This window comes from Hoplias malabaricus, chromosome 12 (assembly GCF_029633855.1).
Source record: "Hoplias malabaricus isolate fHopMal1 chromosome 12, fHopMal1.hap1, whole genome shotgun sequence".
NCBI lineage: Eukaryota > Metazoa > Chordata > Actinopteri > Characiformes > Erythrinidae > Hoplias > Hoplias malabaricus.
In genome coordinates, this window is record NC_089811.1 from 7,769,045 (window position 1) to 7,786,349 (window position 17,305).

The 17,305-nt window shown below is 42.3% G+C and overlaps 1 protein-coding gene across 1 annotated transcript in view; it reads left to right on the forward strand.

Moving 5' to 3' along the window:
- LOC136710843 (anosmin-1) overlaps positions 1 to 15,577 on the forward strand; it is a 46,424-nt gene extending 30,847 nt beyond the window's left edge. Inside the window, exons 5-14 of the mRNA XM_066686689.1 lie at positions 749 to 933; positions 1,107 to 1,236; positions 3,798 to 4,003; positions 5,806 to 5,962; positions 6,783 to 6,908; positions 11,241 to 11,329; positions 12,781 to 12,949; positions 13,256 to 13,473; positions 14,408 to 14,549; positions 14,778 to 15,577. Coding sequence (XP_066542786.1) covers positions 749 to 933; positions 1,107 to 1,236; positions 3,798 to 4,003; positions 5,806 to 5,962; positions 6,783 to 6,908; positions 11,241 to 11,329; positions 12,781 to 12,949; positions 13,256 to 13,473; positions 14,408 to 14,549; positions 14,778 to 14,833 — 1,478 coding nt within the window. The 3' untranslated portion in view covers positions 14,834 to 15,577. The remainder of the gene's footprint in view (positions 1 to 748; positions 934 to 1,106; positions 1,237 to 3,797; positions 4,004 to 5,805; positions 5,963 to 6,782; positions 6,909 to 11,240; positions 11,330 to 12,780; positions 12,950 to 13,255; positions 13,474 to 14,407; positions 14,550 to 14,777) is intronic.
- The last annotated feature ends 1,728 nt before the right edge of the window (positions 15,578 to 17,305 follow it).

The window sequence follows — 17,305 nt, forward strand, 5'->3', positions numbered from 1 at the left end:
AAAATAGATTAATATACAAATAAAGTACACATTCTCCACGTCTCCACCACTGTTCTCAGGTCAGGCTAATGGGTTTAAATTCAGGTTTATGGATAAAAGTGTGGGTAACACTTTACAGTACGGGTACATTCATACATTCATTGTCTGTAGCCGTTATCCAGTTCAGGACCCTACCCACAATTACAGGGAGGGGGCGCCAGTCCTTTGCAGGGCGACACACACACTCACACCCTCACACCTACGGACACTTTTGAGTCGCCAGTCCACCTACCAAAGTGTGTTTTTGGACCATGGGAGGAAACCGGAGCACCCGGAGGTAACCCACGCGGACACAGGGAGAACACTAAGGGTACATTAATTCACGATATTTATGTCACTAATAAATCTTAATAAATGAAAAGGCAATGTCACAATTAATCATAATAATAATAAACAAGGATTAGCATTAACTAGCATTTTTTTAGGATTTTATTACAATTTTAATTAATGCTAGGTCTTGTATGGAGCTAAAGCAATGATATAACTACATACATCTACATTTTGAATATTTGAATTATATTTGTCTCAGTATTTTTTATTTGAATTATGTTTGTATGATATTTGTCAAGTTTACCTCCTGCATGGTACATGGTAAACATACAGAAAACAGCTCTCTTTTTGGAGGTTCATGGGGTTAACAATCTATCTCTGTGTTTGTTTCTTTCTCTCTCTCTCTCTCTCTCTCTCTCTCTCTCTCTTCCTGTTCTAGGAGCTCCACTGAAGCCGCGGAAGGAGCTGGTCTTCACAGAGCAGTCGTCCGGACAGCTGGAGATTCGCTGGTCGTCTAAGTTTAACATCTCAGTGGAGCCAGTGGTTTATGTAGTTCAGCAACGCTGGAATCACGGCATCCACCCGAGCGAGGATGGCGCTACCCCCTGGCAGGACGTGGCACAGGTCAGTCGGTATTGCGCTTAGTCAGAAATAAATAAATCCTGTGTGTAATGTACCATGAGATATACCATGGAACATTACAGATGTACCGTGTTGTACAGCTGTGAAACACAGAGAATAAATCAGTTATAGCCCAAAGCATGTTCTGTTTAACTTGTACCTGACACTGCCCACAGGTGGCAGAAGAGAGGGTCCGGTTGGTTGAGACCAGGCCGAGCAGGTGGTACCAATTCAGAGTGGCGGCAGTGAACGTCCATGGAACCCGCGGCTTCACCGCGCCCAGCAAACACTTCCGGTCATCTCGAGGTGGGCACTCCAGGATTAAATCAAATATGATCTAGAAATCTAGAGTTTCAAACTTGAAATGAAACATCAGAGGATTGTTCTTAAAAGCGTAGAGACTACTCTGTTGTCTTCAATGACAAAAAAATGGTTGAAGACCATTCCTGAAGACTGTAAGAATTTTACATCTGATGTTAAGTCGCTCTCTTTGGGCCAAGTGTGCTTCATTCCTGCCTTCATCACCAGAAGAAAACAATAAAGCCTTGTTTATTTATAAGAACATTTCAGACACAGGCTTCAGTAAATACCTCCATCCGCAGACTTTCTGGAGCTCAATCTCATGGAAAATTATTGATGTGAAACTACTCAACCTGTAAATATATAAACAAGACAGATCTCATCTGTAAAATATCAATAATCACCAGAATAACTTAAGTTTGGGCTGGAATCTGTTTCAGATCTGAACGCCGTTCTGCCGACGGGAATCTTGGAAAATGAGACGTTTGCGATTTAAATCATTTAAATTCATATTCACTGACACCTACGTGTCCTGGGACACACATGTCAGAGATTCTATTTTAAACTTCATTTAAAGCCCCCATTGAATCCAGGGTTTAGCTTTGTTAACTGGTTAATGTAAGGATTGATGGTCACACTTAATAGAATCAGTGGTAAAATTATTTAAAAAGTCACTTTCATAAATTTGTAGTTTGCTATGTTTTGGTGGTAAAAAATGACTGATTGCATCTTTAAAGTTGAGTGAAAAATACACTGCGCCCTCTAAAGAGTCACTGCTTTATTCCATGCTAATTGTTTAAAAACATACATTAAAATGCTAAAGCTTTAGCGGCTAATTCTTTCCGACAGTCATAATCAGAGCCACACTTATGCAGCCTGTTAGCACACTCGTGTTCATTTACACTGGTTTTCCCCATGTTACTCAGACATAAAGTGTATTAAATCTGAATTAGCAAGGGGACATTACAGCTTTAAAACACAGCGTTCTGTCTTTAAGAGCCAAGAGTGAGGTAAAGATTTCTGTCATAGATTAGCGGGTAGCATGGCTACATTTACCGTGTGCTATATTCGAAGAGACATGTAGCACTGTGAAAGGCTTAAGCTGTTTAAACTAAAGTGAATTTGTGGATTACACCAGGTTTTCGAGTGAAATACACGCTGGAATCCATCATACTTACTTTTGCTATTTTTAGCTTAGCGCTAGTCAGCGAAGAGACCTAGCCGAGACACCCAGCTCCTCTGTATATACCCACTGTAAACAAAGGCTCTTAACCAGGACTGTGTTCCTCTTTTAATGCAGTAAAAGTCTCTACTCTTCTGCGGAGGCTTTAAACTAGGTGTTGGAACATTGCTGTGAGGAGCTGATGGCATTAGGATAGATAAATAAATTCAATTTTATAGTCATTGTGTTGTACCTGGGCAATGAAATACAGTGGAGTTTGAGTTCCTAACTTGTGTTTATTGATAGTCAGAAAACGTTATTTCTTACTAATTCAAGGAATAATAAAGCTGAAAAACGTTAATAAAGCTGAGAACAGTGTTTGTCACTGCAAAAAAAATATATATATAATATAATAAAAGCTTTTGTATTAAGTGAAAATATCCTAAATCTATTCAATATCTCTAATGTTTCTAATATTGATCTGAGATGGTTATACGATTATTGTAAGATTATTCAGCAGTTTGTAGATCACTGGAAGTGAATTTATCCAGTGAAAGACTCTTATTCAGACCTGGAGATCATTTGAATTTAAGGCCAGTGCTGTAACCTGTGAAATAAAACAGATTTTCTGAAGATAAAATCACTCAAGACATGTAAAACTGTCTTTAAATCAGGGGAATAATCATAACACTCTCACAACTCTCTCAGAATTAGGAACATTAAAGGTATTGCCATGTTTTAAGGTGATTTCCGCTGAGATTATATTTGGCATGTATCAGTAACAGAGGAGAGTGTTGGTCTATCGTGTGACGTGAGTTTCCCGAGAGCGTGGCTTGTTTATTCGTCCTGGTTAAAGGTCCGGTCGCTAACGGAGTGGAGTTAAATGGTTTTCAGGTGTGAATGCATCAAGCTACAAAAGGAAACTGGTTCAGAAATTGGCTCATTTTCTCATTAAAATCTCAGAGCTGACGTCATTGAGGCGATGATCTAACTGGAGTTCCTGGCTGTGTGAAGTCAGCAGTGAAGCACTATATAAATATCCACATAGTGGATCAGCTGAGACATGTTCTGGGTTTCTTTATCTTCACACTGGAGCTTGTGCTTCGAAACGTATTAGATTTACTCTGTCTCTAACACCTCACCCTCAGAACGCATGAGAATATTACACCAATATTCCCGTTTCTGAAGAGGTTTTCTAGTCTTAAGTGATTTTATCCAGAGAGAGAGGATCTTTTTTATTTTTGAGTTTTTATTGCTATTTCTGTGCTCAGTTTTCTGTTACTTTTTTTAACTACATTTGATTGTTTTGCTTTTTTATTTTCTCACATTAATTTTTTTCCGTATATTTTTTTATATCCGGATGCGTGTGCATTAATCCTCCTTTGTTTATTTGTCCTTGTTCCAGACCCGTCCCCTCCGCCGCGTCCTTCTGCTCTGAAGGTGAGTGATGTCTCGCCGGGATCGGACGGTTTGCTCAACGCACGTCTGGAGTGGACGCTTCCCGAAGAGTCCGATCTCCCAGTCCATCACTTTAAGGTTTTCTGGAGTTGGACGGTTCCTGGGAAAGCAATGGTTCCCATGAAGAAGAAGCGGAGGAAGACCGTGGGCGGGGTAAATCTAACACTGACACCAGAGTTGACTCTGCAGCACACTCTCAGGATTAAAGGTGCAGTACAGGTGCATTACTGTCATTTAAAGGTACAAACAGTGTAATCTAACTTTAAAGGTACAGTAGTAGTGTTTATTACATTCTCTTCTCCAGAAGGAGAGGGGGATATCTGTAATCTTTCCTTATAGAACTGTGTCAAATAAAAAAACACAATAAAAGTCCTGGAGATGAAATGGGGTGTCTTTAAAACTTTAAAACCTACTTTTAATATAGAATAGTGTACAATTATATTCCCTAATTAAAGGTACAGTACACGAACACTTGAGTGGTCCACCACAGTGGCAGCATACTGTTATCAATAGTGTCATTAATTAATTATATCATCCAGTGATCTACCTCAACCCTTACAGACCCTTGTTTTAAAACTAAAACACGGTAAACTCTTATTTTGTAAATGAACCTCAAGTCGTTGAAGCCCCTCAGAGAAGCGAGATCGTGAGAAGCACATGTTTCTTGTTAGAAACGTTAGAGCGCCTCCCGCTGTTCCACTCACTTCTGCAGTCGGGCTTTGATTGGATTTTATTGGATGTGTTTGTTTTAGCATTCCTGAAACAGTGGGTCACTGGGCACCACACAAGTTCACAAACAAAAACACAAACAACTGTAATTCAATTTATTTTTAATTTCACCACAGCATAAAAACTTAAAATTTAAACGCAATTTGTGGACACCTTCAGCTGAAACAAGGAATTTGTTCCTCAGCGGAAGTCTCTTCTCTACAGGAAGGCTTCACACTAGATGTAGTGGAACATTGCTGTGAAGATTTGATGGCATTCAGCACCAGAAACATCAGTGAGATCAGATGCTAATGATGGATCTCATTAATGAGATCTCATTAATGTCTCTGTAGTTTCTCCTACACAACAGTGAGATCAGATGGAAAGACAACAGAGATATTCCTGCTGCTCAAATGTGTCTCATGAGATAAAGACCTCAGAGATCTCACGTGTGTCTCCTCTGGAGTTTTAGTGTAGCTCTTAGTAAAGTCACAATCTGTCACTCAAACTGTAAAGTTTCTTTTATCTCTCATTTATTTCTTTCTCTCGTGTCTCCATATGTCTCATTCTTTTTCTCATAACAAATTTTGGGAAAATCATTATGTCTCCTGAGCTATTACGGAGCAGCTTATGAGCAATAACATTTTCCTTATGGGAAATGGTCTCAAAGGTATTCATTGACACTCACAGCCTAATGTTGTACCTGTGTTTGTGTGTGTGGGTGTGTTAGGGGTGGGCGATATGGCCCTCAAATAATATCATGATATTTCAGCGTATTTTGGCGATAACGATATTCTTGGCGATATGAAAGCAACAAAATAAAGGTTAAATTAATATTAATTATATTAAATTAAAGAATGTATGCCCTGTTACAGGTAACTGCATGATGTCATTACGTGAACAATTCAGAATATCACTATTATCATGAAACTGATGTTTTTTTTTAAATTTATGACAATATTATCACAAACTATATGATTTGGCACAGCCATAGTGTGTGTGTGTGTGTGTGTGTGTGTGTGTGTGTGTGTGTGTGTGTGTGTGTGTGTGTGTGCGCACCTGGGGGCCTATATACCCTTCTGGTGGACTCTTGGTATTGGATATGATGACCTTAGGCTCATGATGATGCTCCAGAGCGTCCAGTATCATTGTCTATGGAGATAATATACACTGTGTGTTATAAAGAGTGTTGTTCCTGCTGTCTGTTATAACTGTGTGTGTGTGTGTGTGTGTGTTGCTGATTTCAGGCTAAATCCTCTGTGGATCTGGAGGGTTTATTACAGAACACGTCGTACAGTGTTGAGCTACAGGGGGTGACGTACTGGGGGCAGGTTCGACTCAAGAGCCCCAAGGCTTCTCTGCACTTCAGCACCCCCACCGACCACAATGACTCCACCCACACAAGTAAGACTATCATCCTGGGTCCATTTGGGTTCATTTGCTCAGCTCAGATTTCTCTTCAGTGTTGGTGAATGGAACCAGATGTCACCACGTCTTCAACACGCCCAGCATTTTATTCACTCTCCAGTGTCACCCTGTTACTGTCCTCACTTTCTGTGAGGGGCTTTTAGAGGAGGACGTCTGGTTCCATTCACCTCCACTGTCCCCTGTCCCTCACTGTTTACTGTCCTCACTTTCTGTGAGGGGCTTTTAGAGGAGGACGTCTGGTTCCATTCACCTCCACTGTCCCCTGTCCCCCACCGTTTACTGTCCTCACTTTCTGTGAGGGGTTTTTAGAGGAGGACGTCTGGTCCCAAGAACTGACCATTCTCTCTGTCTGATATACCCCCATTGTGTGAACACAAAGGAAAACTATGGTGAAAAATATTTGTTGACGAGCTATTTTTCACAACGAAGGCTAGATGAGAACTTAAAAAATATCATTTGAAGATGTCAACGATAACAAAATGTTTTGCACTTTTCATAAATTAATAAAAACTAAACGAAAAAAATGATAAATGATTCGTTAGATTTTGTTTACAAAAAGGAAATTACAAGAAAAATAGAAAAAAAATAAAATGCTTGGGCTGTTTGCTGTTTTCAAGGCTTCAACAATCAAAGAAATTAAATTAAACAATCAAAGGAGAAAGTCGAATCCTCTTCTTAGTGAAGAGGAGTCGACTCCCAACGAGTCAATTCTTCCAGCATCTGGAATGTATATATCTACTAGAAACGTAAAAAAACAACATTTATAGTTATGTGTTTGTCCGTCCTGTCCCATCAGAAACACCGAAACAGAAGAAGGAGGAGTTTTCTGCTGGGAAAAGAGCCTCAAGTTCTCTGGAGGTGGGAACGCCGTTCTACCAGGACGGACAACTGCAGGTCCGCGTTTACTGGAAGAAGAGAGGAGGTGCTGTAACTTACACTGCTTTATATTCTTTCATTATATGATATTAACACACAGCTTCATTGGAAATCATGAATAACATGAGATGCTCTAGAGTAGCTGTGCAATGCCAAGAGGGGTGTAAACCCCAAAACATTGGGGCGTCTTCTCTAGAGTGATGACGCTCCATCAGAGTTAGTATCTGGGTTTTTGTGTTTAGCGTCACCTGGTGAAGTGGGCCTGGCTGTGGGCGGAGCTGGAAATCAGCGCTGAAAACAGCCCTCCATTTTGTTTCAGCAGTGTCACAGCTGAAGAGCTGGTGTTTTAGCAGCAGTGTGCAAATGAAGAGTTCTCAGAGAATAGTTTTGATAGCTCTGCTTCACTGTGACTCTCTCTTGTGTTGTATTTTTTAATCCACAATAAAGAGTTATTTTGAGTTTTGAAACTGCAGCAGTCATCGCTGCGTCCATTTTGACTCAGAGAATGCAGAGAGAGTACGGACCGCATCAGAGAGAACACAGATCAGTAGCTATATGAGTCGGGGACGTGAATTGTCCTCGCAAAGTTCACCAAAGTTGAACTTAAAGAGAAGCTCCGCATGTGAAATGTATTCATTGAAATTAATGGAGTTTTCTATCATTCATTATCTGTAACCCTTATCCAGTTCAGGGTCACAGTGGGTCCAGCGCCTACCTGGAATCATTGGGCGCAAGGCAGGAATACACCCTGGAGGGGGCGCCAGTCCTTCACAGGACAACACAGACAAACACACACATTCACTCACACACTCACACCTACGGACACTTTTGAGTCGCCAATCCACCTACCAACGTGTGTTTTTGGACTGTGGGAGGAAACCGGAGCACCCGGAGGAAACCCTCGCAGACACAGGGAGAACACACCACACTCCTCACAGACAGTCACCCGGAGGAAACCCACGCAGACACAGGGAGAACACACCACACTCATCACAGACAGTCACCCGGAGGAAACCCACGCAGACACAGAGAGAACACACCACACTCCTCACAGACAGTCACCCGGAGGAAACCCACGTAGACACAGAGAGAACACACCACACTCCTCACAGACAGTCACCTGGAGGAAACCCACACAGACACAGAGAGAACACACCACACTCCTCACAGACAGTCACCTGGAGGAAACCCACACAGACACAGGAAGAACACACCAAATAAAAACTTAAGTCCAGCATCAGCATCAGACCTCACTAATGCTTCCTTGGCTGCCATCAAATCCTCACAGCTATGTTCCAACATCTAATATAAAGCTTTCCCAGAAAGGTAGAGATTGTTACTGCAGTGAAGAGGAACACAGTCCTGTATTTTGCCGTGGTTTTCCAAGAAAAAAGTGTAGACAAAGACGTACACAGTTGAGATCAGCTCTTCTCCCTGCTCTGGAGCTTCGGAAGAGGTGTAGAAATGGAGATGCAGTGTCGGCGATGCAGAGTCCAACGACTGGTGCTGACCCTAACAGGTCTAGACAAGGAGGAATTTCCCTCATTAGCATTGAGAGGTGAGCAGGTCTCTCCCGTCTCGCTGCGTTTGGTCTAGGTGACGACGTTCATTTAAAAAAAACCAGAATCAGAGCTGACAGCACCCAGTTTTAAAGCTTTCATCATCTCGTAACAAACAGCAGGAGAAATCTCCACCGGAATCTCACTGGACTTTCCCGGCGGGATTCGGGAGAAGTGATGTCCAGTCTCGTTAAAGAAAATAAACCTCTCTAGCGCAGAGTGCTGGAATAACTCTATTCCACTCTCCAAATTAAAAGCAGCTCTGTTTTCTTTTAGAATTAATCACAGCCTTAATGACGTTATAGCGTTTAAATCGTTCCACCTTAACTGCCGTCTTAAATGCTGCCTAATTACAGTCTGTCAGTGCCATTTCTTTACCGTGTAATCTGTCCAAAATTTACAGACAGTTCTTCCACTTTGATAAAGGTCAGGAGCTTTTTTAAATGCAAAGGACACCACAGAACTCACGTATTCACTCACTCATTCACATACTCACTTAATCACTGATACACAGAATCCTTAGGCACGTAAGATAATGATATATATTTAATCTAATGCCTTCTCAGTGAGTGTGGTGCTTGTATAAAGTTGTTATATATAATCACGGTAAATACAAACAAAAAATAATATAAATCAAATAAGAAATATAAGATAATATTTATAGGTGTGAGTGAGTTTGATAAATATTGTTTTGTTCAGATTCTACTTGATTACATGAATTTGTTAAACCAACAGCACGCATTATTTAAAATCATTGTTTATTAACCGCTAAAACTAGGTACTGGATGATAAAATAATGTGGACTGCCACGAGGAGAGCTTTGGTAAATTAAACCAACACATTCCCACACAGAATATTACACTCACTGGAATGTTATTTGCTTTTATTCTAATGTTGGGCGTTGTTTATTGTTTGTTTGTTTGTTTGTTTAGGCAAATAAACACTTATAGCTCAGATATATAGCTTTTTAAATCTCATAATCTCTGGTGCCTAAAACGTTCGCACAGTTCTGTACACACTCACTGATTTACTTACTCACACGTACAAACGAACTCACTCATACGAACTCACTCACACGTACAAACATTCACACAAATTCTCACTCATTAACTTACTCACTCACTCATTCACCTACCAAGTAAAATACATAATAAAGTATATATAAATACATGCTCTTTTAAATCTCTCACTCATTCAATCACATACTCGCTCGTGGTTTGGAACCCGACCACTAGGAGCACTGTTTCTCACTCACTCACGCGTGTAGGGACTTTACGAAGGGTGGCGGGGGGGGGCTGCTTTTGTTCTTTTGTACGTTTTATTACAGTCTTTGAAATAATGTTTGTTTTTTTTTTATTCCGCGCCTGTTACCGAAAAATGAGACGCTTTGAAGCAGTTGCACATGAGCTTAAGATCCATTTTAAGCCCCATCCAGTTTATGTTTTGGGGCACGAATGCCATCACCCCCTCACAGCAGTATTTCGGCATGTAGTAAAAAGATAAAAGAATGATATATTGTTGTTGTTGTTGTTGGGCTTTCCTCTGTGTGTACTGTACATTCTGAGCTTTCTTCTTTTCCTCTCTCTCTTCACTCTCTCCTTCCCTCCTCCATCAGATCAGCTTTACATTTGTTTATATTTCTCTCTCTTTTCTGCTTCCAAAGTGCCGCGAGGCTCCAGAGCTCCACATTTCCTCGTCTCCGGCTTCAAAGCCTCCTTTTATCTCCGCGGAATTTAATTATTAATCCGCGAGGCTGCGTTCCGCGTCCAGGCAGCGGCAGCTCCTCGATGAATAATAAACTCCTACAACACGGACTGCAGTTAGCATAAACAACGCTGATTAGTGCCAGGGAGATCGGCTCGGTAGCAGAGATGTGGGTTTTGGCCGCGGTGTAGCCGCTACGCTAATTCTCAAGGTCAGCGAAGGTCACTCAGGACCTGCTCTGCTCATTTGGAGCTAATTTGGAATCTGAGCTACGCTACATTACGTTAGTTCATGAAGCAATACAGGTCTTTCCTCTGTGTCATTTCTCCAACATTTACAGCATTAACAGTCTCTGTTTGTCTGGGAAGGCTTTACCATAGAAGTAGGGGAACATTGCGGTGAGGATCTGATGGTATTCAGTATACAATATACACTGAACAATCACTGGATTAGGAATCCCTACCTTGTATCTACACTCCACTGACCACACAGTGTCTGTCTGTTGCTCTCCATGTTGTTACCCCACTCCCCCCTGTTCTTTAACACTCAGGAGCACAGAGCAGGTGGGATGTGGTGGTGGATCATTCTCAGCGCTGCAATGGCACTGACGTGGTGGTGGTGTGTTAGTGTGTATTGTGCTGGTGTAGAGTGGATCAGACACAGCAGTGACTGCTGGAGTTTTTAAACCCTGTGTCCACTCACTGTCCACTCTGTGAGACACTCCTACCTCGTTGGTCCACCTTGTAGATGTAATGTCAGAGGACACTCCCCACAGGATACTGTGACATTGAGGGATTTAAAACTCCAGCATCACTGCTGTGTCTGATCCACTCGTACTAGCACAACACACCATTACCATGTCAGTGTCACTGCAGCACTGAGAATGATTCACCACCCACATCATACCTGCCCTGTGAGGTCCTGAGCAATGGAGAACAGGGGGAAAGTGGGGTAACAAGTATGCAAAGCAATAGATGGACTACAGCTAAATATTCTTAAAATATATATGTAAATATGACAAATATTTTATGCCAATGCACCTTTTTCAGGCATAATTTACCCCTCTCTCTCTCTTTCTCTCTCTCTCTCTCTGTAAATATAAATGTGTTTTACAGATTCTGCAGCAAGTCGTCATCATGTCCTCTGGGCGCCTGAGCACTGCAGCCACAACGAGACGAAACCGCCGGAAAAATCCGTCACACAGGTTCGACATACAGCCATTTATTCTCTTTGGAAAGGTGTTCCTGAGCTCAGCTGGATGCCTATATAAGGAGCTGTGGGTGTGGCTGTACTTTCCAGTGACAGAAATAAATGAGATATTTCAAAATATCACTCACAATTTTTCATGTAAATATTATACACTACATATAAATATACCATCTACAGTATATTGTGTATTTGCAGTACATTATTCTTTTTGTATAGTGTCCCACTTCCACCAATCATCACCCCCCACGTCCCTTAAAAACAGCCTCCAGACCGAGCTCTGCTGTGAGAGCTTTTGTTTGATGGAGGACAGCACTGGCCCTAAAGGCTGGACACATTCTTTAGGGAACGCTGCTCCGGTTGCTAGGGAGTATGCATCCGTTTTGTATGGAGCTATGGGGGGAAAAAAAGCGGCATTCCAGAGACAATTCCTCACCCGGCTGAACTCTGAGTCTCCTCATAGAAACAAAGAGAGAGATACCTCACTTTGGAATAATTACTTACATAAACAAATAAATAAGGATTCAGGACTGGGATAATCACAACAGACAAGTTTCCCACGGAACAATATTGTTTATTAACAGTAGGCTTTTTTGTTAAGCAATGGAGATTTTTCTCTGAACAGCACAAGCATTTTGAATATTTTTTTTTCAGCTATAATTCAAGGGATGACTTGAATAATCTAAATAATCTGAATAATATGAATATTCACAGATTCATTTGTTAAATTTGTGAATTCTTACCTGATTTAATGTTCATAAATGCATCAGCCCTCAAGGTGTTAAACACTACCAGGACACTCGTGTATTTCTGACTACATTCAAAGCTGGACCCTTGTGACCATCAGTAATGACATAGCAACACCTTAGCAATGACCTAGAAACATACTGAGAACAACCTAGCAAAACCCTAGCATTGATATGGGATACACTACCTAGACATTTCGTAGCACCCACCTGGAAAACTATAGCAACTGGGTAGCAACAACCAGCAAAAACTATCTATCTAACCATCAGCACCCTCAGAGTCACCTCCAAAATACCAAATGCCATAGCAACCACCTGAGACACAATAGCAACCTCCATGAAACACCATAGCCACCACCTGGAATACCATAGCAAACACCATGCAACACCATAGAACCACCTCAGATACTAGAGTAGCCACCATGCAATACCACAGCAACCACTTGCAATACCACAGAAACCAGCATGAAACACCATAGTAACCACCTGAAATACCATAGCAACATTCACCATCCTAGCAACCACCATGCAACACCCTAGCAACCACCTGAAATACCACAGAACCCACCATGCATCATTCTAGCAACCAAATTAAATACCATAGCAACCATGCAACACTTTAACAACCACCTGGTATAACATATCAACTCCTTAATATTGTTAAACCTGTCGTTGGATTAAATAGCGTCTGTGTGTATTTCAGGAGAACTTTGTCAACCTGCCGGGGCTGCTGTTCTCCTGTAAATACAGAGTGACGGTTTACACTCTAAAAAACAAACGACGCTCTGAAGACGACAGCACCACATTCATCACTCCATCCTGCACCACCCTGCGAACAAAAACTCTCAAACCAATCCCCTGTCCTGGAGAAGGTCAGCATCCTACTGATAAAAAATACAAATAATACACAATTAATTAATTAGTGGTTAGAATTTGACATTTCTTTAATTTGAACTTGAATTTTAAATGTTAATATCGTTGTTCTTCCAATCTGGTTATTTATTGTTTTGTTATTATAATTTACTAAAACTTTTATCCAAATGCATATTTGTTTGGAATTTTTGTATTTCCTTTTAAATAAAAAGTAATTATTTCAAATTTTCTGGTTATTATTGGTGTAATATTGTCATTTTATAAATGTATCTGTAACTGTGGATCTGTGTCTCGGATTATTGCAGCCCTCACAAAAGTTCTGGTGAAACCAGAGAACTTGACAGCGTTCTTCAGCTCAAACGAGGGGAACGTCACCGGAACCTTCCACTGGAGAACACCACAACCACCACCTCAGCAGCAGCCAATCACAGGCTTCCAGGTCACATGGGCGGAGCTTAGCACAGCAAACCGACAGAATGGTGTTCCCAATAGCCTCATCTCCCAATCACAGATACTCCCTCCGGTTAGTGCTTAAATAAATTAATTATTAAAACCAATATTCAACCAATTGGTCCATTTCTGAGTGATCATTCACCAAATCTGTCAATACAGTCTATTTAACCAATCACAGAAGAGCAGCATGGCTAAGAGCACTGCAAACTCACGGAACAAGGGTTCGAATAACGGGGAATTGGGTGGGTCTGACCCCCCCTAATTAAGAGTTCACACATCTTTACTACTACTACCACCATTACACTTATATAGCGCCTTTCTAGATACTCAAGGACGCTTTACAATCCACACTGCTCAGAACACTCAATCCACACACACTGGCGAGAAGCGGCAGCCAAAAGCGCACAGCGTACTGTCGACCAGGAACGACCATCCATCTGGAGGACTGCATCGGGCAGTAGGATGTTTTTGGACTGTGGGAGGAAACCCACGCAGACAGAGGGAGAACATGGAAACTCCACCCAGATAGGACTTGAACCCAAGATCCCAGCGCTGAGAGGCAAACGTGCTCACCACTAAGCCACCGTGCCGCCCCAATCACTGGGTGCATGGTAGGACCACACCCTGGAGGGGGCACCAGTCCTTCACAGGGTGACACACACTCACACATTCACTCATACACACACCTATGGACACTTTTGAATCACCAATCCACCTACCAACGTGTGTTTTTGGACTGTGGAAGGAAACCCACGCAGACACAGGGAGAACACACCAAACTCCTCACAGACAGTCACCTGTAGCAGGACTTGAACCCACAATCTCCAGGTGCCTGAAGCTGTGTTTGTGTGACACTACCTGCTGCGCCACGGTGCCGCCCAGTATAATTCAGATATTCAAATATGTCATTGATTTAGCTCCATAGAAAAGGTTGTGCCCTTTAATGCTTTAGTGTAATGTCGATTTAAAATAATTTCTTATTGTTGTATTATTGTGTTTTTCAGAATCATAATTTCCTGGTGGTTTCGAGCCTGAGGGCGTCTTCCTCCTACAGGCTAGAGGTGCAGGTCATTACAGCCGCGGGAGAAGGTCCAGCCATCAGCAGAACTTTCCAGACACCTGCCATCCTCCAGAATCCGCCACACAGTAAGCCCCAACATTATTGCGTTTACAGCAAGCACTTAAACTAACACACACTAGGCAGCGCTGTACCTTCCTGTCCCTAAACAGGGAGGAAGAAGGAGTCTAGCCATTCATTCACAACAGTATACACACATGACTTCTGTAAGGATTTGTTTCTCTTTTTTCTGATCATTTAGAGACATGCTGTTTATTTCTGCATTAATTATTATTTACTGCGTGTGTTTTCCCCAGAACCAAAATTGCATCAGCATCCGCAGCACCAGAGAGCGTTGTCGGGAAAGCACTGAGCGTCCGGTCCACTTTAAACCTTCAGTTCTCGGCTCCCACCACCTTCCGGACTTTTTTTCTCTGGACAGAACCGGGTCTGGAGCAGTTCTCCTGGAGAATTCAGGGGTCCTGGGCTTTTGTTTGGAAGTCAGGTTTGGAACAGACTCACCTCTGGATGACGTGGTTCCTCCTCTCTAGTCACGTTAACGCGAGGAGGCTTTCGTATATCCCTCCGCTTTGAACAGATGAATGTATTCCCTGGTGGATTTTTATCGGACGTTTGGAACCGGGATGTGTTTTTACTCGTGGAGGAGTGGCCTCTGCTTTTTTTTTTAGCGGGAGGAGGCCTCGGTTTTGTAAATGGAGTTTGAATAGCGTTAAATAAAAGAAGAATGCATGTCCAAGCATGAAAATAACCCATTACCTCTGTCTGTGAATGCGTTAGCGATGTTCTCTCTAACAGATTAACAGATCTATATCGTGTATCGTTTATTCATGACTTTATAGCGTTTGTGTGAAAAATCGGGACAACAGAATTGTACATGTTGTAGGCTGTAGAGATATTCGTTGTGAAACAGTCACTGAATGGCTATATTTATTTGTGTATCTGAGTGTGTGTGTGTGTGTGTGTGTGTGTGTGTGAACTGACAGCTTCTTGTAAAGATAATTTGTAAAAACTGAAATTGTAAATATAGTCTTGTGTTATGGTATTTTCCAGCAGTTTGACCCTGTACATAAAGTTCTGTAATAAAACAACCCCCTCCTCTCGGTTCCTTTAACCCTCGTTCTCCTTTTTCTGAGGCCGACACCACACTCCTCTACTTCTCTCGTTTATTTTGGCAGCAATCTACTCATCCCTCTCCGTGTGTTATGAAGCGTGACGTAGGCCCAGGGGATGAGACTCCAGTTCTTATCTACACTGCAAAAAAACAAAAACCTTACTCAGTTAAATCATCTTAAATCCCGTACATAATATTTTATCACGAGTGCACACTTCGTTAGAGCGGATAACGCAGTAATGTGATTGAAGGCAGGTTTAAAACTCGGCGTAGAGCCACAAAAACATCTCAGCATTGTGAGCCATAGGGAGATGTGGGGAGACGTAGCACACAGGGGCCTCCAAAACTTCCAGAACCTCTACTATGTGTCGTGAAGACCTGAGATCGTTGTGCATTGAGAACGCTGACTGGGAAACACCTGAGTGTCTCAAACCTCAAAGTATCACTCACAGGGTGGATGTGACCTAAGAGAAGTGAGTTTGAAGGTCTGTGGTTCAGTTCCCAGGACCGGCAGGAAAACAGGGGCCCTTGAGCAAGACACCTAAACCCCAACTGCTCCCTGGGCGCTGTGGATGGTCTCCCACTGCTTCAGGTGTGTGTGTGTGTGTGTGTGTGTGTTGCACAACCACACATTTCATTTCAAATTTAAAACAATAAAATGTTCTCAGAGAATCTGAGACAGAGGGAAGAATGGAGAGAACAGAAAGAGAGAGAGAGAGGGAGGGGGAGAGAGAGTTAGAAATGGAGAAATAGAGAAAAGGAGAAAAATGCATTAGCTGACACTGCTGTGGACGTCTGCGTGTGATGTCTGCACACGCTTGTGGACACGCAGATGTATAAACCAGTCTTTACTGGACCGTGACTGGACGTGAATCAGACAGAAACCAACACACAGCGTCTACTGTCGGAGCTGTTCTCTACGGTTCTGTACATTCTTTACGTTGAAATATCAGCCTCTGCTTCAAGGCCTTTGTTCTCAAAGCTGTGTTTGTGGAGCTGAAAGGGGAAGAGAGAGAGAGAGAGGGATGAATAAAGAGGAGAGGGAAGCTTTGAAGAGGATTAATCCTGGACAACGGCGGGGAACTAATCCATCGGGCGTAATAGAACTGTACACAAACGCCTTTGAGAGACAGAAAAAACAAGGTCTCAGAAAGAGACGAGAGAGATGTCTGTGAGACATTCATAGGGAAAAAAAGCTGTTAAAACTAGTTGAATTTTCCACAGGGCGACATTAACGTTATTAACACCTCTTATAAAAACAGATCAAATGTGAAGAGTTTTTGAAAGTGATTATTTAACATTTTACATTTTTTTATATAAAGTGTAATTCACAGGAGACGAAAACTCTGTGTCTGTGTGGGTTTCCTCCGGTTGACTGTCTGTGAGGAGTGTGGTGTGTTCTCCCCGTGTCTGCGTGGGTTTCCTCCGGGTGACTGTGAGGAGTGTGGTGTGTTCTCCCTGTGTCTGCGTGGGTTTCCTCTGGGTGACTCTGTGAGGAGTGTGGTGTGTTCTCCCTGTGTCTGCGTGGGTTTCCTCCGGGTGACTGTCTGTGAGGAGTGTGGTGTGTTCTCCCTGTGTCTGCGTGGGTTTCCTCCGGGTGACAGTCTTTGAGGAGTGTGGTGTGTTCTCCCTGTGTCTGCGTGGGTTTCCTCCGGTTGAATGTCTGTGAGAAGTGTGGTGTGTTCTCCCTGTGTCTGCGTGGGTTTCCTCCGG